Source organism: Parasteatoda tepidariorum, chromosome 5 (genome assembly GCF_982258835.1).
Source record: "Parasteatoda tepidariorum strain Cologne lab strain chromosome 5, Ptep-v5.0, whole genome shotgun sequence".
NCBI classification, from domain to species: Eukaryota; Metazoa; Arthropoda; class Arachnida; order Araneae; family Theridiidae; genus Parasteatoda; species Parasteatoda tepidariorum.
In genome coordinates this window covers 121,193,244-121,215,201 of record NC_141759.1, presented here as the reverse complement: position 1 = coordinate 121,215,201, position 21,958 = coordinate 121,193,244, and the positions used below count along the sequence as shown (strand labels likewise).

General features: G+C 30.2%; 1 protein-coding gene across 1 annotated transcript in view; it reads right to left on the bottom strand.

The window, feature by feature from the left end:
• Positions 1–21,461, bottom strand: part of LOC107449561 (uncharacterized) — a 147,422-nt gene extending 125,961 nt beyond the window's left edge. The window contains exon 1 of the mRNA XM_087162975.1: positions 20,523–21,461. Within this exon, the coding sequence (XP_087019101.1) occupies positions 20,523–21,461 (939 nt within the window). The remainder of the gene's footprint in view (positions 1–20,522) is intronic.
• Between the last annotated feature and the right edge of the window lie 497 nt (positions 21,462–21,958).

The window sequence follows — 21,958 nt, the reverse complement described above, 5'->3', positions numbered from 1 at the left end:
ATAAGCAAGTATATGCAATTTTATATTATAAGCATGTATATATTATAAGCAAGTATATTCTTGTATATATTATAAGCAAGTATATACTAGTATATATTATAAGCAAGTATATTCTAGTATATATTATAAGCAAGAATATATTATAAGCAAGTATCTCATATTAGCGAATATATGCAAGTATATAATATCAGCGAGTATATGCAAGTATATATTATAAGCCAGTATATATTATAAGCCCATAGATTATTTTGGAGGATCCGCAGATGGTGTTTGATTTTATGTCGGTGAACGGGTTCCTGGACGTGGTCTAGCCTTGTTCCGGCCTAAGAGGAATACGTACCACCACCACCACCTCCACCACCATATATAAGCAAGTATATGCAAGTATATATTATAAGCATGTATATATTATAAGCAAGTATATTCTAGTATATATTATATGCAAGTATATTCTAGTATATATTATAAGCTAGTATATATTATAAGGAAGTATATATTATAAGCAAGTATCTAATATCAGCGAATATATGCAAGTATATAATATCAGCGAGTATATGCAAGTATATATTATAAGCCAGTATACATTATAAGCCCATAGATTATTTTGGAGGATCCGCAGATGGTGTTTGATTTTTCTGTCTTTGAACGGGCATCTGGACGTGGTCTAGCCTTGTTCCGGCCCAAGAGGAATACGTACCACCTCCACCACCACCTCCACTACCATATATAAGCAAGTATATGCAAGTATATATTATAAGCAAGTATATACAAGTATATATTATATGCAAGTATATATTAAAAGCAAGTGTATGCAAGTATATATTATAAGCAAGTATATTCTTGTATATATTATAAGGGTGTATATTCTTGTATATATTAAAGCAAGTATATTCTAGTATATATTATAAGCAAGTATATTCTAGTATATATTATAAGCAAGTATATATTATAAGCAAGTATATATTATCAGCAAGTATCCAATATCAGCGAATATATGCAAGTATATAATATAAGCGAGCATATGCAAGTATATAATACAAGCGAGCATATGCAAGTATATAATAAGCAGATTTCTGCAATATATATATTATTAGCAAGTATATAATATAAGCAAGGTTATGCAAGTATATATTATAAGCAAGTATATGCAAGTATATATTATAAGCAAATATATGCAAGTATATATTATAAGCAAGTATATGCAAGTATATATTATAAGCAAGTATATGGAAGTATTTATTATAAGCAAGTATATGCAAGTATATAATATAAGCGAGTATTTGCAAGTATATAATATAAGCGAGTATTTGGAAGTATATAATATAAGCGAGTATATGCAAGTTTATAATATAAGCGAGTATATGCAAGTTTATAATATAAGCGAATATATGAAGTATATAATATCAGCGAGTATATGCAAGTATATATTATAAGCCAGTATATATTTAAATCCCATAGATTATTTTGGAGGATCCGCAGATGGTGTTTGATTTTCTGTCGGTGAACGGGCTCCTGGACGTGGTCTAGCCTTGTTCCGGCCCAAGAGGAATACGTACCACCACCACCACCTCCACCACCATATATAAGCAAGTATATGCAAGTATATATTATAAGCATGTATATATTATAAGCAAGTATATTCTAGTATATATTATATGCAAGTATATTCTAGTATATATTATAAGCAAGTATATATTATAAGCAAGTATATATTGTAAGCAAGTATATATTATAAGCAAGTATATATTGTAAGCCCATAGATTATTTTGGAGGCCCCGCAGATGGTGTTTGATTTTCTGTCGGTGAACGGGCTCCTGGACGTGGTCTAGGCTTGTTCCGGCCCAAGAGGAATACGTACCACCACCACCATCACCACCTACACCACCATATATAAGCAAGTATATGCAAGTATATATTATAAGCATGTATATATTATAAGCAAGTATATTCTAGTATATATTATATGCAAGTATATTCTAGTATATATTATAAGCAAGTATATATTATAAGCAAGTATATATTGTAAGCCCATAGATTATTTTGAAGGACCCGCAGATTGTGTTTGATATTCTGTCGGTGAACGGGCTCCTGGACGTGGTCTAGCCTTGTTCCGGCCCAAGAGGAATGCGTACCACCACCATTATAAGCAAGTATATGCAAGTATATGTTATAAGCAAGTATATATATTACAAGCAATTATATGCAAGTATATATTATAAGAAAGAATATGCAAGTATATATTATAAGCAAGTATATATTATATGCAAGTATATATTATAAGAAAGAATATGCAAGTATATATTATAAGCAAGTATATATTATATACAAGTATATATTATATGCAAGTATATATTATAAGCAAGTATATGCAAGTATATATTATAAGCAAGTATATGCAAGTATATATTATAAGCAAGTAATTCTAGTATATATTATAAGCACCTCCACCACCACCTCCACCACCATATATAAGCAAGTATATGCAAGTATATATTATAAGCAAGTATATTCTTGTATATATTATAAGCAAGTATATTCTAGTATATATTATAAGCAAGTATATTCTAGTATATATTATAAGCAAGTATATATTATAAGCAAGTTTATATTATAAGCAAGTATCTAATATCAGCGAATATATGCAAGTATATAATATAAGCGTGTATATGCAAGTATATAATATAAGCGAGTATATGCACGTATATAATATAAGCGAGTATATGCAAGTATATGCAAATGTATATTACAAGCAAGTATATATTATAAGCATGTATAGATTATAAGCAAGTATATTCTAGTATATATTATAAGCAAGTATATATTATAAGCCCATAGATTATTTTGGAGGATCCGCAGATGGTGTTTGATTTTCTGTCGGTGAACGGGCTCCTGGACGTGGTCTAGCCTTGTTCCAGTCCAAGAGGAATACGTAACACCACCACCTTCACCTCCACCACCATATATAAGCAAGTATATGCAAGTATATATTATAAGCCAGTATACATTATAAACCCATAGATTATATTGGAGGATCCGCAGATGGTGCTTGATTTTTCTGTCGGTGAACGGGCTCCTGGACGTGGTCTAGCCTTGTTCCGGCCCAAGAGGAATACGTACCACCTCCACCACCATATATAAGCAAATATATGCAAGTATATATTATAAGCAAGTAATTCTAGTATATATTATAAGCACCTCCACCACCACCTCCACCACCATATATAAGCAAGTATATGCAAGTATATATTATAAGCAAGTATATTCTTGTATATATTATAAGCAAGTATATTCTAGTATATATTATAAGCAAGTATATTCTAGTATATATTATAAGCAAGTATATATTATAAGCAAGTTTATATTATAAGCAAGTATCTAATATCAGCGAATATATGCAAGTATATAATATAAGCGTGTATATGCAAGTATATAATATAAGCGAGTATATGCACGTATATAGTATAAGCGAGTATATGCAAGTATATGCAAATGTATATTACAAGCAAGTATATATTATAAGCATGTATAGATTATAAGCAAGTATATTCTAGTATATATTATAAGCAAGTATATATTATAAGCCCATAGATTATTTTGGAGGATCCGCAGATGGTGTTTGATTTTCTGTCGGTGAACGGGCTCCTGGACGTGGTCTAGCCTTGTTCCAGTCCAAGAGGAATACGTACCACCACCACCTTCACCTCCACCACCATATATAAGCAAGTTATGCAAGTATATAGTATAAGCAAGTATATACAAGTATATATTATAAGCAAGGATATATTATAAGCATGTATATATTATAAGCAAGTAAATTCTTGTATATATTATAAGCAAGTATATTCTAGTATATATTATAAGCAAGTATATTCTAGTATATATTATAAGCAAGTATATTCTAGTATATATTATAAGCAAGTATATATTATTAGAAAGTATCTAATATCAGCGAATATATGCAAGTATATAATATCAGTGAGTATATGCAGGTATATATTATAAGCCAGTATATGCAAGTTTATAATATAAGCGAGTATATGCAAGTACATAATATAAGCGAGTATATCCAAGTATATAATATAAACAAGTATATGCAAGCATATATTATAAGCAAGTATATGCAAGTATATATTATAAGCAAGTATAAAATTTTATATTATAAGCAAGTATATGCAAGTATATATTATAAGCAAGTATAAAATTTTATATTATAAGCATGTATATATTATAAGCAAGTATATGCAATTTTATATTATAAGCATGTATATATTATAAGCAAGTATATTCTTGTATATATTATAAGCAAGTATATACTAGTATATATTATAAGCAAGTATATTCTAGTATATATTATAAGCAAGAATATATTATAAGCAAGTATCTCATATTAGCGAATATATGCAAGTATATAATATCAGCGAGTATATGCAAGTATATATTATAAGCCAGTATATATTATAAGCCCATAGATTATTTTGGAGGATCCGCAGATGGTGTTTGATTTTATGTCGGTGAACGGGTTCCTGGACGTGGTCTAGCCTTGTTCCGGCCTAAGAGGAATACGTACCACCACCACCACCTCCACCACCATATATAAGCAAGTATATGCAAGTATATATTATAAGCATGTATATATTATAAGCAAGTATATTCTAGTATATATTATATGCAAGTATATTCTAGTATATATTATAAGCTAGTATATATTATAAGGAAGTATATATTATAAGCAAGTATCTAATATCAGCGAATATATGCAAGTATATAATATCAGCGAGTATATGCAAGTATATATTATAAGCCAGTATACATTATAAGCCCATAGATTATTTTGGAGGATCCGCAGATGGTGTTTGATTTTTCTGTCTTTGAACGGGCATCTGGACGTGGTCTAGCCTTGTTCCGGCCCAAGAGGAATACGTACCACCTCCACCACCACCTCCACTACCATATATAAGCAAGTATATGCAAGTATATATTATAAGCAAGTATATACAAGTATATATTATATGCAAGTATATATTAAAAGCAAGTGTATGCAAGTATATATTATAAGCAAGTATATTCTTGTATATATTATAAGGGTGTATATTCTTGTATATATTAAAGCAAGTATATTCTAGTATATATTATAAGCAAGTATATTCTAGTATATATTATAAGCAAGTATATATTATAAGCAAGTATATATTATCAGCAAGTATCCAATATCAGCGAATATATGCAAGTATATAATATAAGCGAGCATATGCAAGTATATAATACAAGCGAGCATATGCAAGTATATAATAAGCAGATTTCTGCAATATATATATTATTAGCAAGTATATAATATAAGCAAGGTTATGCAAGTATATATTATAAGCAAGTATATGCAAGTATATATTATAAGCAAATATATGCAAGTATATATTATAAGCAAGTATATGCAAGTATATATTATAAGCAAGTATATGGAAGTATTTATTATAAGCAAGTATATGCAAGTATATAATATAAGCGAGTATTTGCAAGTATATAATATAAGCGAGTATATGCAAGTTTATAATATAAGCGAGTATATGCAAGTTTATAATATAAGCGAGTATATGCAAGTATATAATATAAGCGAGTATATGCAAGTATATAATATAAACAAGTATATGCAAGTATATATTATAAGCAAGTATATATTATAAGCAAGTATAAAATTTTATATTATAAGCATGTATATATTATAAGCAAGTATATATTATAAGCAAGTATATATTATAAGCCCATAGATTATTTTGGAGGTTCCGCAGATGGTGTTTGATTTTCTGTCGGTGAACGGGATCCTGGACGTGGTCTAGCCTTGTTCCAGAACAAGAGGAATACGTACCACCACCACCTTCACCTCCATCACCATATATAAGCAAGTATATGCAAGTATATATTATAAGTATATGCAAGAATATATTATAAGCAAGTATATACAAGTATATATTATAAGCAAGGATATATTATAAGCATGTATATATTATAAGCAAGTAAATTCTTGTATATATTATAAGCAAGTATATTCTAGAATATATTATAAGCAAGTATATTCTTGTATATATTATAAGCAAGTATATTCTAGTATATATTATAAGCAAGTATATTCTAGTATATATTATAAGCAAGTATATATTATTAGAAAGTATCTAATATCAGCGAATATATGAAAGTATTTAATATCAGCGAGTATATGCAAGTATATATTATAAGCCAGCATATGCAAGTTTATAATATAAGCGAGTATATGCAAGTTTATAATATAAGCGAGTATATGCAAGTATATAATATAAGCGAGTATATGCAAGTATATAATATAAACAAGTATATGCAAGTATATATTATAAGCAAGTATATGCAAGTATATATTATAAGCAAGTATAAAATTTTATATTTTAAGCATGTATATATTATAAGCAAATATATGCAATTTTATATTATAAGCATGTATATATTATAAGCAAGTATATTCTTGTATATATTATAAGCAAGTATATACTCGTATATATTATAAGCAAGTATATTCTAGTATATATTATAAGCAAGTATATATTATAAGCAAGTATCTAATATTAGCGAATATATGCAAGTATATAATATCAGCGAGTATATGCAAGTATATATTATAAGCCAGTATATATTATAAGCCCATAGATTATATTGGAGGATCCGCAGATGGTGTTTGATTTTATGTCGGTGAACGGGTTCCTGGACGTGGTCTAGCCTTGTTCCGGCCTAAGAGGAATACGTACCACCACCACCACCTCCACCACCATATATAAGCAAGTATATGCAAGTATATATTATAAGTATATGCAAGTATATATCATAAGCAAATATATACAAGTATATATTATAAGCAAGTATATTCTAGTATATATTATAAGCAAGTATATATTATAAGCAAGTATATATTATAAGCAAGTATCCAATATCAGCGAATATATGCAAGTATATAATATAAGCGAGCATATGCAAGTATATAATACAAGCGAGCATATGCAAGTATATAATAAGCAGATTTCTGCAATATATATATTATTAGCAAGTACATAATATAAGCAAGGTTATGCAAGTATATATTATAAGCAAGTATATGCAAGTATATATTATAAGCAAGTATATGCAAGTATATATTATAAGCAAGTATATGCAAGTATATATTATAAGCAAGTATATGCAAGTATATATTATAAGAAAGTATATGCAAGTATATATTATAAGAAAGTATATGCAAGTATATATTATAAGAAAGTATATGCAAGTATATATTATAAGCAAGTATATGCAAGTATATATTATAAGCAAGTATATGCAAGTATATATTATATGTAAGTATATGCAAGTATATAATATAAGTGAGTATTTGCAAGTATATAATATATGCGAGTATATGCAAGCATATATTATAAGCAAGTATATGCAAGTATATATTATAAGCAAGTATATGCAAGTATATGCAAGTATATATTATAAGAAAGTATATGCAAGTATATATTATAAGCAAGTATATGCAAGTATATATTATAAGCAAGTATATGCAAGTATATATTATATGTAAGTATATGCAAGTATATAATATAAGTGAGTATTTGCAAGTATATAATATATGCGAGTATATGCAAGCATATATTATAAGCAAGTATATGCAAGTATATATTATAAGCAAGTATATGCAAGTATATGCAAGTATATATTATATGAAAGTATATGCAAGTATATAATATAAGCGAGTATTTGCAAGTATATAATATAAGCGAGTATATGCAAGTTTATAATATAAGCGAGTATATGCAAGTTTATAATATAAGCGAGTATATGCAAGTTTATAATATAAGCGAGTATATGCAAGTATATAATATAAGCGAGTATTTGCAAGTATATAATATAAGCGAGTATATGCAAGTATATATTATAAGCAAGTATATGCAAGTATATATTATAAGCAAGTATATGCAAGTATATATTATAAGCAAGTATATGCAAGTTTATATTATAAGCATTTATATATTATAAGCAAGTATAATCTTGTATATATTATAAGCAAGTATGTTCTTGTATATATTATAAGCAAGTATATTCTAGTATATATTATAAGGAAGTATATATTATTAAAGTATCTAATATCAGCGAATATATGCAAGTATATAATATCAGCGAGTATATGCAAGTATATATTATAAGCCAGTATACATTATAAGCCCATAGATTATTTTGGAGGATCCGCAGATGGTGTTTGATTTTTCTGTCGGTGAACGGGCTCCTGGACGAGGTCTAGCCTTGTTCCGGCCCAAGAGGAATGCGTACCACCACCACCACCTCCACCACCATATATAAGCAAGTATATAAAAGTATATATTATAAGCATGTATATATTATAAGCAAGTATATTCTAGCATATATTATATGCAAGTATATTCTAGTATATATTATAAGCAAGTATATATTATTAGCAAGTATATATTATTAGCAAGTATATATTATAAGCAAGTATATACAAGTATATATTATATGCAAGTATATATTAAAAGCAAGTATATGCAAGTATATATTATAAGCAAGTATATTCTTGTATATATTATAAGCAAGTATATTCTTGTATATATTATAAGCAAGTATATTCTAGTATATATTATAAGCAAGTATATTCTAGTATATATTATAAGCAAGTATATATTATAAGCAAGTATCTAATATCAGCGAATATATGCAAGTATATAATATCAGCGAGTATATGCAAGTATATATTATAAGCCAGTATATATTATAAGCCCATAGATTATTTTGGAGGATCCGCAGATGGTGTTTAATTTTCTGACGGTGAACGGGCTGCTGGACGTGGTCTAGCCTTGTTCCGGCCCAAGAGGAATACGTACCACCACCATTATAAGCAAGTATATGCAAGTATATGTTATAAGCAAGTATATATATTATAAGCAATATGCAAGTATATATTATAAGAAAGAATATGCAAGTATATATTATAAGCAAGTATATGCAAGTATATATAATAAGCAGGTATATGCAGGTATATATTATAAGCGAGTATATGCAAGTATATAATATAAGCGAGTATATGCAAGTATATAATATAAGCGAGTATATACAAGCATATAATATAAGCGAGTATATGCAAGCATATAATATAAGCGAGTATATGCAAGTATATAATATAAGCGAGTATATGCAAGTATATAATATAAGCGAGTATATGCAAGTATATAATATAAGCGAGTATATGCAAGTACATAATATAAGCGAGTATATGCAAGTATATAATATAAGCGAGCATATGCAAGTATATAATAAGCAGATTTCTGCAATATATATATTATTAGCAAGTAGTATATAATATAAGCAAGGTTATGCAAGTATATATTATAAGCAAGTATATGCAAGTATATATTATAAGCAAGTATATGCAAGTATATATTATAAGCAAGTATATGCAAGTATATATTATAAGCAAGTATATGCAAGTATATATTATAAGCAAGTATATGCAAGTATATATTATAAGCAAGTATATGCAAGTATATATTATAAGCAAGTATATGCATCTATTATAAGCAAGTATATCCAAGTATATATTATATGTAAGTATATGCAAGCATATATTATAAGCAAGTATAAGCAAGTATATATTATAAGCAAGTATATGCAAGTATATATTATAAGAAAGTATATGCAAGTATATAATATAAGCGAGTATTTGCAAGTATATAATATAAGCGAGTATATGCTAATTTATAATATAAGCGAGTATATGCAAGTTTATAATATAAGCGAGTATATGCAAGTATATAATATAAGCGAGTATATGCAAGTATATAATATAAACAAGCATATGCAAGTATATATTATAAGCAAGTATATGCAAGTATATATTATAAGTATATGCAAGTATATATTATAAGCAAGTATATACAAGTATATATTATATGCAAGTATATATTAAAAGCAAGTATATACTAGTATATATTATCAGCAAGTATATTCTAGTATGTATTATTAGCAAGTATATATTATAAGCAAGTATCTAATATCAGCGAATATATGCAAGTATATAATATCGGCGAGTATATGCAAGTTTATATTATAAGCCAGTATATATTATAAGCCCATAGATTATTTTGGAGGATCCGCAGATGGTGTTTGATTTTATGTCGGTGAACGGTATCCTGGACGTGGTCCAGCCTTGTTCGGGCCCAAGATGAATCCGTACCACCACCACCACCTCCTCCACCACCATATATAAGCAAGTATATGCAAGTATATATTATAAGTATATGCTAGAATATATTATAAGCAAATATATACAAGTATATATTATAAGCAAGTATATATTATAAGCAAGTATATATTATAAGCAAGTATCTAATATCAGCGAATATATGCAAGTATATAATATCAGCGAGTATATGCAAGTATATATTATAAGCCAGTATAAATTATAAGCCCATAGATTATTTTGGAGGATCCGCAGATGGTGTTTAATTTTCTGTCGGAGAACGGGCTGCTGGACGTGGTCTAGCCTTGTTCCGGTCCAAGAGGAATACGTACCACCACCATTATAAGCAAGTATATGCAAGTATATGTTATAAGCAAGTATATATATTATAAGCAATTATGTGCAAGTATATATTATAAGAAAGAATATGCAAGTATATATTATAAGCAAGTATATGCAAGTGTATATTATAAGCAAGTATATGCAAGTATATATTATAAGCGAGTATATGCAAGTATATATTATAAGCAAGTATATGCAAGTATATAATATAAGCAAGTATATGCAAGTATATATTATAAGCAAGTATATGCAAGTATATATTATATGTAAGTATATGCAAGTATATAATATAAGTGAGTATTTGCAAGTATATAATATATGCGAGTATATATTATAAGCAAGTATATGCAAGTATATATTATAAGCAAGTATATGCAAGTATATATTATAAGAAAGTATATGCAAGTATATAATATAAGCGAGTATTTGCAAGTATATAATATAAGCGAGTATTTGCAAGTATATAATATAAGCGAGTATATGCAAGTTTATAATATAAGCGAGTATATGCAAGTATATATTATAAGCAAGTATATGCAAGTATATATTATAAGCAAGTATATGCAATTTTATATTATAAGCATGTATATATTATAAGCAAGTATATTCTTGTATATATTATAAGCAAGTATATTCTAGTATATATTATAAGCAAGTATATATTATTAGCAAGTATCTAATATCAGCGAATATATGCAAGTAAACTGCTGTTTGTAGAAAATGCAACACCATGAAAGAATCATCAGAATCAAATGAAATTTAATGCAGAAACGACTTGTACTGATACAAATAAATGATGAAATTTTCAAAACAAAAGAAACAAATTAAGCGTCCGAAATCAGTATTTGGTGCAGCCACCACGCGCTGCAATAAGTGCTGCTATACGACGTGGCAAGGAGTCAAACAGATGTTGAATATCTGCTTGAGGAAGAGAATTCCATATCGCTTGTATGCGCAACCAAAGTTCGTCTTTGGAAACTGCAGGACGCGGATCACGAGTGAGACGCCGACCAACCATATCCCACACGTGCTCAATAGGCGACATATCCGGCGAATAAGCAGGCCAAGGAAGAAGTTGCATGCGTTGTGCTGAACAGAAGTCTCTAACAGTCCGCGCAACATGTGGGCGTGCATTATCCTGCTGAAAGATAGCTCCAGGGATGCCTTGAAGGAAAGGAACGACTTCGGGCTGTAGCACTTCACGGACGTATCTGTTGCTATTGAGATTACCCTCAATTCGTATCAAATTGGATCGTCCATGATACGAAATCGCACCCCAGACCATAACTCCGGGTGTTCGACCACTATGTCGTTCAATAATACACTCAGGAAGGCAGCGTTGACCGGCATAACGTCTAACACGAACACGGCCATCATGGGTCCACAAATTGAAGCGTGATTCATCTGAAAAGACAACTTGGTGCCAATCAGCTCGCCAGTCTCTGTGCTCAAGAGCCAAATGCCGACGCAGCCGTCGATGATCCGCCGTGAGGGGAATCCTGTATAATGGCACCCTTGCACGCAATCCACGGCGCAGCAGACGACGACGAATTGACGAAGCCGACAATTGTACACCTGTAGCAGTAGACCAATGTGCTGCCAGCTGCCTGGAGGAAGCTGTGCGATCATTCACCGCCATGCGGAGCAGGTGTCGATCATCGCGCTCTGACGTCACCTTCTGTCGTCCAGTGCCTGTTTTTCGAGTTGTTCGGTGCTCGTCGGTCCACTGCTTCCAAACTCGCATCACTGTGGAACTGTTCCGCTGCATACGAGCTGCTATTGCGCGATAGGAAAATCCTCCTTCTCGAAGGCCGATTATCCTCCCTCGTTCAAACTCCGTAAGTTGCTTGAATTTCTTATTCTTCCGTCGTGGAGGCATACTCAGGTCTCACTAAACGTTTGCCACTAACAAATAATCATAGACTATTTTCAACGTCCCGCTACAGCACTTTATTTATACGCTTTCAGCATCAATTCAGAGGGCGCTGCGCGCGCCACGCAAGCGCGATGGCTCTGAAACTTTATTAATTTGCATAATATCCTATAATTGACATTTTCTGCGAATTTCATTTGATTCTGATGATTCCTTCATGGTGTTGCATTTTCTACAAACAGCAATTTATATAATATCAGCGAGTATATGCAAGTATATATTATAAGCCAGTATATATTATAAGCCCATAGATTATTTTGGAGGATCCGCAGATGGTGTTTGATTTTATGTCGGTGAACGGGTTCCTGGACGTGGTCTAGCCTTGTTCCGGCCCAAGAGGAATACGTCCCACCTCCTCCACCATATATAATTAAGTATATGCAAGTATATATTATAAGTATATGCAAGTATATATTATAAGCAAGTATATACAAGTATATATTATATGCAAGTATATATTAAGAGTAAGTATATGCAAGTATATATTATAAGCAAGTATATTCTTGTATATATTATAAGCAAGTATATACTTGTATATATTATAAGCAAGTATATTCTAGTATATATTATAAGCAAGTATATATTATAAGCAAGTATCTAATATCAGCGAATATATGCAAGTATATAATATCAACGAGTATATGCAAGTATATATTATAAGCCAGTATATATTATAAGCCCATAGATTATTTTGGAGGATCCGCAGATGGTGTTTGATTTTATGTCGGAGAACGGGTTCCTGGACGTGGTCTAGCCTTGTTCTGGCCTAAGAGAAATACGTACCACCACCACCACCACCAACACCACCTCCATATATAAGCAAGTATATTCAAGTATATATTATAAGCATGTATATATTATAAGCAAGTATATTCTAGTATATATTATTTGCAAGTATATTCTAGTATATATTATAAGCAAGTATATATTATAAGCAAGTATATATTATTAGCCCATAGATTATTTTGGAGGATCCGCAGATGGTGTTTTATTTTCTGTCGGTGAACGGGCTCCTGGACGTGGTCTAGCCTTGTTCCATCCCAAGAGAAATACGTACCACCACCACCACCACCACCTCCACCACCATATATAAGCAAGTATATGCAAGTATATATTATAATTATATGCAAGTATATATAATAAGTATATGCAAGTATATATTATAAGCAAATATATACAAGTATATATTATAAGCAAGTATATTCTAGTATATATTATAAGCAAGTATATATTATAAGGAAGTATATATTATAAGGAAGTATATATTATAAGCAAGTATGTACAAGTATATATTATATGCAAGTATATATTAAAAGCAAGTATATGCAAGTATATATTATAAGCAAGTATATTCTTGTATATATTATAAGCAAGTATATTCTTGTATATTTTATAAGCAAGTATATTCTAGTATATTTTATAAGCAAGTATATTCTAGTATATATTATAAGCAAGTATATATTATAAGCAAGTATATATTATAAGCAAGTATCTAATATCAGCGAATATATGCAAGTATATAATATCAGCGAGTATATTCAAGTATATATTATAAGCCCATAGATTATTTTGGAGGATCCGCAGATGGTGTTTAATTTTCTGTCGGTGAACGGGCTGCTGGACGTGGTCTAGCCTTGTTCCGGCCCAAGAGAAATACGTACCACCACCATTATAAGCAAGTATATGCAAGTATATGTTATAATCAAGTATATATATTATAAGAAAGAATATGCAAGTATATATTATAAGCAAGTATATGCAAGTATATATTATAAGCAGGTATATGCAGGTATATATTATAAGCGAGTATATGCAAGTATATAATATAAGCGAGTATATGCAAGTATATAATATAAGCGAGTATATGCAAGCATATAATATAAGCGAGTATATGCAAGCATATAATATAAGCGAGTATATGCAAGCATATAATATAAGCGAGTATATGCAAGTATATAATATAAGCGAGTATATGCAAGTATATAATATAAGCGAGTATATGCAAGTATATAATATAAGCGAGTATATGCAAGTATATAATATAAGCGAGTATATGCAAGTATATAATATAAGCGAGTATATGCAAGTATATAATATAAGCGAGTATATGCAAGTATATAATATAAGCGAGCATATGCAAGTATATAATAAGCAGATTTCTGCAATATATATATTATTAGCAAGTATATAATATAAGCAAGGTTATGCAAGTATATATTATAAGCAAGTATATGCAAGTATATATTATAAGCAAGTATATGCAAGTATATATTATAAGCAAGTATATGCAAGTATATATTATAAGCAAGTATATGCAAGTATATATTATAAGAAAGTATATGCAAGTATATAATATAAGCGAGTATTTGCAAGTATATAATATAAGCGAGTATATGCTAATTTATAATATAAGCGAGTATATGCAAGTTTATAATATAAGCGAGTATATGCAAAATTATAATATAAGCGAGTATATGCAAGCATATAATATAAGCGAGTATATGCAAGTATATAATATAAACAAGCATATGCAAGTATATATTATAAGCAAGTATATGCAAGTATATATTATAAGCAAGTATATGCAAGTATATATTATAAGCAAGTATATGCAAGTATATATTATAAGCAAGTATATGCAAGTTTATATTATAAGCATTTATATATTATAAGCAAGTATATTCTTGTATACATTATAAGCAAGTATGTTCTTGTATATATTAAAAGCAAGTATATTCTAGTATATATTATAAGGAAGTATATATTATTAGCAAGTATCTAATATCAGCGAATATATGCAAGTATATAATATCAGCGAGTATATGCTAGTATATATTATATGCCAGTATACATTATAAGCCCATAGATTATTCTGGAGGATCCGCAGATGGTGTTTGATTTTTCTGTCGGAGAACGGGCTTCTGGACGTGGTCTAGCCTTGTTCCGGCCCAAGAGGAATACGTACCACCTCCACCACCACCTCCACCATCATATATAAGCAAGTATATGCAAGTATATATTATAAGCAAGTATATACAAGTATATATTATATGCAAGTATATATTAAAAGCAAGTATATGCAAGTATATATTATAAGCAAGTATATTCTTGTATATATTATAAGCAAGTATATTCTTGTATATATTATAAGCAAGTATATTCTAGTATATATTATAAGCAAGTATATTCTAGTATATATTATAAGCAAGTATATATTATAAGCAAGTATCTAATATCAGCGAATATATGCAAGTATATAATATCAGCGAGTATATGCAAGCATATATTATAAGCCAGTATATATTATAAGCCCATAGATTATTTTGGAGGATCCGCAGATGGTGTTTAATTTTCTGTCGGTGAACGGGCTGCTGGACGTGGTCTAGCCTTGTTCCGGCCCAAGAGAAATACGTACCACCACCATTATAAGCAAGTATATGCAAGTATATGTTATAAGCAAGTATATATATTATAAGCAATTATATGCAAGTATATATTATAAGAAAGAATATGCAAGTATATATTATAAGAAAGAATATGCAAGTATATATTATAAGCAAGTATATGCAAGTATATATTATAAGCAGGTATATGCAGGTATATATTATAAGCGAGTATATGCAAGTATATAATATAAGCGAGTATATGCAAGTATATAATATAAGCGAGTATATGCAAGTATATAATATAAGCGAGTATATGCAAGTATATAATATAAGCGAGTATATGCAAGTATATAATATAAGCGAGTATATGCAAGTATATAATATAAGCGAGTATATGCAAGTATATAATATAAGCGAGTATATGCAAGTATATAATATAAGCGAGTATATGCAAGTATATAATATAAGCGAGCATATGCAAGTATATAATATAAGCGAGCATATGCAAGTATATAATAAGCAGATTTCTGCAATATATATTATTAGCAAGTATATAATATAAGCAAGGTTATGCTAGTATATATTATAAGCAAGTATATGCAAGTATATATTATAAGCAAGCAAATGCAAGTATATATTATAAGCAAGTATATGCAAGTATATATTATAAGCAAGTATATGCAAGTATATATTATAAGAAAGTATATGCAAGTATATAATATAAGCGAGTATTTGCAAGTATATAATATAAGCGAGTATATGCTAATTTATAATATAAGCGAGTATATGCAAGTTTATAATATAAGCGAGTATATGCAAGCATATAATATAAGCGAGTATATGCAAGTATATAATATAAACAAGCATATGCAAGTATATATTATAAGCAAGTATATATTATAAGCAAGTATATGCAAGTATATATTATAAGCAAGTATTTGCAAGTATATATTATAAGCATGTATATATTATAAGCAAATATATTCTTGTATATATTATAAGCAAGTATATTCCAGTATATATTATAAGCAAGTATATTCCAGTATATATTATAAGCAAGTATATATTATAAGCAAGTATCTAATATCAGCGAATATATGCAAGTATATAATATCAGCGAGTATATGCAAGTATATATTATAAGCCAGTATATATTATAAGCCCTTAGATTATTTTGGAGGATCTGCAGATGGTGTTTGATTTTAAGTCGGAGAACGGGTTCCTGGACGTGGTCTAGCCTTGTTCCGGCCCAAGATGAATACGAACAACCACCACCACCACCACCTCCTCCACCACCATATATAAGCAAGTATATGCAAGTATATATTATAAGCAAATATACACAAGTATATATTATAAGCAAGTATATATTATGAGCAAGTATATATTATAAGCAAGTATCTAATATCAGCGAATATATGCAAGTATATAATATCAGCGAGTTTATGCAAGTATATATTATAAGCCAGTATAAAATATAAGCCCATAGATTATTTTGGAGGATCCGCAGATGGTGTTTAATTTTCTGTCGGTGAACGGGCTGCTGGACGTGGTCTAGCCTTGTTCCGGCCCAAGAGGAATACGTACCACCACCATTATAAGCAAGTATATGCAAGTATATGTTATAAGCAAGTATATATATTATAAGCAATTATATGCAAGTATATATTATAAGAAAGAATATGCAAGTATATATTATAAGCAAGTATATGCAAGCATATATTATAAGCAAGTATATGCAAGTATATAATATAAGCGAGTATTTGCAAGTATATAATATAAGCGAGTATATGCAAGCATATAATATAAGCAAGTATATGCAAGTATATTTTATAAGCAAGTATATGCATCTATTATAAGCAAGTATATGCAAGTATATATTATATGTAAGTATATGCAATTATATATTATAATCAAGTATATGCAAGTATATATTATAAGCAAGTATATGCAAGTGTATATTATAAGAAAGTATATGCAAGTATATAATATAAGCGAGTATTTGCAAGTATATAATACAAGCGAGTATATGCTAATTTATAATATAAGCGAGTATATGCAAGTTTATAATATAAGCGAGTATATGCAAGTATGTAATATAAGCGAGTATATGCAAGTATATATTATAAGCAAGTATATATTATAAGCAAGTATATATTATAAGCAAGTATATGCAATTATATATTATAAGCAAGTATATGCAAGTATATATTATAAGCAAGTATATGCAAGTATATATTATAAGCATGTATATATTATAAGCAAGTATATTCTTGTATATATTATAAGCAAGTATATTCTAGTATATATTATAAGCAAGTATATATTATAAGCAAGTATCTAATATCAGCGAATATATGCAAGTATATAATATCAGCGAGTATATGCAAGTATATATTATAAGCCAGTATACATTATAAGCCCATAGATTATTTTGGAGGATCCGCAGATGGTGTTTGATTTTTCTGTCGGTGAACGTTCTCCTGGACGTGGTCTAGCCTTGTTCCGGTCCAAGATGAATACGTACCACCACCTCCTCCACCACCATATATAAGCAAGTATATGCAAGTATATATTATAAGTATATGCAAGTATATATTATAAGCAAGTATATACAAGTATATATTATATGCAAGTATATATTAAAAGCAAGTATATACTAGTATATATTATCAGCAAGTATATATTATCAGCAAGTATATTCTAGTATATATTATTAGCAAGTATATATTATAAGCAAGTATCTAATATCAGCGAATATATGCAAGTATATAATATCGGCGAGTATATGCAAGTATATATTATAAGCCAGTATATATTATAAGCCCATAGATTATTTTGGAGGATCCGCAGATGGTGTTTGATTTTATGTCGGTGAACGGGTTCCTGGACGTGGTCTAGCCTTGTTCCGGCCCAAGATGAATACGTACCACCACCACCACCTCCTCCACCACCATATATAAGCAAGTATATGCAAGTATATATTATAAGTATATGCAAGAATATATTATAAGCAAATATATACAAGTATATATTATAAGCAAGTATATATTATAAGCAAGTATCTAATATCAGCGAATATATGCAAGTATATAATATCAGCGAGTATATGCAAGTATATATTATAAGCCAGTATAAATTATAAGCCCATAGAATATTTTGGAGGATCCGCAGATGGTGTTTGATTTTTCTGTCGGTGAACGGGCTTCTGGACGTGGTCTAGCCTTGTTCCGGCCCAAGAGGAATACGTCCCACCTCCACCACCATATATAATTAAGTATATGCAAGTATATATTATAAGTATATGCAAGTATATATTATAAGCAAGTATATTCTTGTATATATTATAAGCAAGTATATACTTGTATATATTATAAGCAAGTATATTCTAGTATATATTATAAGCAAGTATATATTATAAGCAAGTATCTACTATCAGCGAATATATGCAAGTATATAATATCAACGAGTATATGCAAGTATATATTATAAGCCAGTATATATTATAAGCCCATAGATTATTTTGGAGGATCCGCAGATGGTGTTTGATTTTATGTCGGTGAACGGGTTCCTGGACGTGGTCTAGCCTTGTTCCGGCCTAAGAGGAATACGTACCACCACCACCACCACCTCCACCACCATATATAAGCAAGTATATTCAAGTATATATTATAAGCATGTATATATTATAAGCAAGTATATATTATAAGCAAGTATCTAATATCAGCGAATATATGCAAGTATATAATATCAGCGAGTATATGCAAGTCTATATTATAAGCCAGTATACATTATAAGCCCATAGATTATTTTGGAGGATCCGCAGATGTTGTTTGATTTTTCTGTCGGTGAACGGGCTTCTGGACGTGGTCTAGCCTTGTTCCGGCCCAAGAGGAATACGTACCACCTCCACCACCATATATAAGCAAGTATATGCAAGTATATATTATAAGCAAGTATATACAAGTATATATTATAAGCAAGTATATTCTTGTATATATTATAAGCAAGTATATTATAAGCAAGTATATTCTAGTATATATTATAAGCAAGTATATATTATAAGCAAGTATATATTATAAGCAAGTATCTAATATCAGCGAATATATGCAAGTATATAATATCAGCGAGTATATTCAAGTATATATTATAAGCCCATAGATTATTTTGGAGGATCCGCAGATGGTGTTTAATTTTCTGTCGGTGAACGGGCTGCTGGACGTGGTCTAGCCTTGTTCCGGCCCAAGAGGAATACGTACCACCACCATTATAAGCAAGTATATGCAAGTATATGTTATAAGCAAGCATATAATATAAGCGAGTATATGCAAGTATATAATATAAGCGAGTATATGCAAGTATATAATATAAGCGAGTATATGCAAGTATATAATATAAGCGAGCATATGCAAGTATATAATAAGCAGATTTCTGCAATATATATATTATTAGCAAGTATATAATATAAGCAAGGTTATGCAAGTATATAATATAAGCAAGTATATCTTCTTCAGGAGCGCAACAGCCCTTTGCAGGCCTTGGCTGCCTCAACAGCACGCCTTCTCCAGCTTCCTCTGTCCATGGCAACTCCCCTCCAGTTCTTAAGTTTCAGGACTTTGAGGTCGTTTTCAGTGTCTTTGAGCCATAGAGTAGGTGGTCTACCTCTAGAGCGGGACCCCTGAGGGTTCTTGAAGGTGGCAAATTTTACAGGGCTATCTTCAGAGCCTCTCCATATATGTCCGAGCCATCTTAGTCGGTTGCTTCGGATTATCTGCATAATTTGAGGATGTTTATAGAGCCCATAAAGTTCAAAGTTGTACCGTGTTCGCCAACATCCCCCCTCTGGTATGGCACCAAAGATAGTTCTAAGTATCTTTCTTTCAAACGTTTCTATCGGGCTTTGTACGTCAAGGTTTAAAGTCCACGATTCGTTTCCGTATAGCAAGACAGGCAGAATGAGTGTCTTATATAATTTTAGTTTTGTTTTTTGGCTAATAAAATTCGATCTTAGTTGACTTTTTAGTCCAAAAAAACATCTGTTGGCCATATTGATTCTATTGTCAATTTCAGGTTTCAGTTTGTTTTGGTCGTTGATTATTGTACCAAGATACTTAAATTCTTTAACCTTTTCAAAGGAATGTCCGTTTATCTGCAAAGGTTCACTATAGTTTACAGTTGAGCTTGAAAACTCCATGAATTTGGTCTTGTCTTCGTTAATGGAAAGGCCCATATTTATAGCAGAGGCCTCAAGGGCTTGAAAGGCATCTTTAACAGCCCGTTCTGATCTTCCAATGATATCAATGTCGTCCGCATAAGCGAGGATTTGGAGAGATCTGTTCCAAATAGATCCTCCTCGGTTTAATCCGCTATCCCGAATGCATTTCTCCAATGCCAGGTTAAAAAGCAGACAAGCAAGAGAGTCTCCCTGGCGCAGGCCTCTTTCGGTAATGAAAGGTTCAGATAGATGGCTTTGGATTTTAATCCTGCATCTCATATTGTTGATAGTGGCACGGGTGAGACTTACGAGTTTTGTAGGAATTCCGAACTCGTTCATCGCTTCAAGTAATTTATCTCTTTTAATACAGTCGTAGGCAGCTTTGAAGTCTATAAATAGGTGAAAAGTCCTGATGTTGAACTCTTTAGTTTTTTCAAGGATCTGTCTTAGAGTATGAATTTGGTCAATGGTAGACCTTTGAGGCCTGAATTCACATTGGTAATTTCCGACCGCTTTAGTATATAATATCAGCGAGTATATGCAAGTATATATTATAAGCCAGAATACATTATAAGCCCATAGATTATTTTGGAGGATCCGCAGATGGTGTTTGATTTTTCTGTCGGTGAACGGGCTTCTGGACGAGGTCTAGCCTTGTTCCGGCCCAAGAGGAATACGTACCACCTCCACCACCACCTCCACCACCATATATAATAGAGTATATGCAAGTATATATTATAAGTATATGCAAGTATATATTATAAGCAAGTATATACAAGTATATATTATATGCAAGTATATATTATATGCAAGTATATATTAAAAGCAAGTATATG